The sequence below is a fragment of the Morone saxatilis genome, unplaced genomic scaffold (genome assembly GCF_004916995.1).
Source record: "Morone saxatilis isolate NCDOM2014 unplaced genomic scaffold, NCSU_SB_2.0 Contig17, whole genome shotgun sequence".
NCBI classification, from domain to species: Eukaryota; Metazoa; Chordata; class Actinopteri; family Moronidae; genus Morone; species Morone saxatilis.
In genome coordinates this window covers 26277031-26278289 of record NW_023339729.1, presented here as the reverse complement: position 1 = coordinate 26278289, position 1259 = coordinate 26277031, and the positions used below count along the sequence as shown (strand labels likewise).

Sequence of the window (1259 nt, the reverse complement as noted above, 5' to 3'; positions counted from 1 at the left end):
GTTTCCTGATGGACTTGTTGCTAAAAGAAGGTGATTGCTGCTAACTGTAATGTTAGCTATTGTTAGCTTCGGATAGCTGCACAGCTAATGTGAGGTACCAGGAGCCAAAACTGGCAATAAAAACAAATATATAGTATGTGTAATTCAGTTTAGCTGCATCATTTATTCCTCCTCTTCCTCTCCAGGGGATCAGCAGTCTCTTCAGCTCTCTCAAAGTGGTCCGTCTGCTGCGTTTGGGTCGGGTTGCCAGGAAGCTGGACCACTACATCGAGTACGGAGCAGCCGTGCTGGTCTTACTGGTGTGCGTGTTCGGCCTGGCCGCCCACTGGCTGGCCTGCATCTGGTACAGCATCGGAGACTATGAGGTGATCAATGAGGACACCAATAAAGTGAGGATGGACAGCTGGCTGTTCCTGCTGGGGGAGACGGTGGGGACGCCATACAGGTTCAACGCCACGGGCACGGGCCGCTGGGAGGGGGGGCCCACAAAGGACTCAGTCTACATCACCTCGCTGTACTTCACTATGACCAGCCTGACCAGCATCGGCTTCGGAAACATCGCGCCCAACACAGACGGAGAGAAGATCTTCGCTGTGGCCATGATGATGATCGGATGTGAGTCACATACTGTGTCTGTGTGTTAGCTTTATATCAGTGACCCCGTTACCTCCAGACGTCGCAGGCTTTGACTTTTCTCAGCAAATTAAACATTACATCTCACAATGCCTCTGTACATAAACAGAGGAGTCAGACAGGTCTGTCAATAATTTATTGATGGTTGACTCAGTCGTCTGACTCGAGCTCAGATTAAACTCTCAGTGGAGACAGCAGATCAGAGCTGTCACTGTTTCTTTGAAATTTCACTTCCTTTAACCTTCAGTTAGATCTCCTGTTAGTCATTATTCATAACATGTGGTCGATTCACAGTTTAACAATCTGAATGATCGGTTATTTCTCTGTATAACACATAAATACACACATTAGAAGTGTTAACGTGCTGCAGTCTCCTCACAGCAGCTGTTTACACTTCAGACACCTTTTCTGTGGTTGTAAACAGCGACGATGGAGCCAAATGGTGTCAGTCAGTTCTAGAGTAGCTAGCGGTGCTAAGCTAACTGCATACACATCAGCCAAAACAGTGACATGACACAAACGAGACTAAACACTGTAAAATAAATGACAATCATATTCAGAATGTCTCTGAAACATAAGTTAGTATCATGAATCACGTTAGCTGGGGAAGCTAAAGTAAGCCAACT

The 1259-nt window shown here is 46.5% G+C and overlaps 1 protein-coding gene across 1 annotated transcript in view; it reads left to right on the top strand.

Annotated features, from left to right (window-relative positions):
- LOC118326976 (potassium voltage-gated channel subfamily H member 1-like) overlaps window positions 1–1259 on the top strand; it is a 24404-nt gene that overhangs the window by 7395 nt on the left and 15750 nt on the right. Inside the window, exon 6 of the mRNA XM_035660141.1 lies at window positions 186–615. Within this exon, the coding sequence (XP_035516034.1) occupies window positions 186–615 (430 nt within the window). The remainder of the gene's footprint in view (window positions 1–185; window positions 616–1259) is intronic.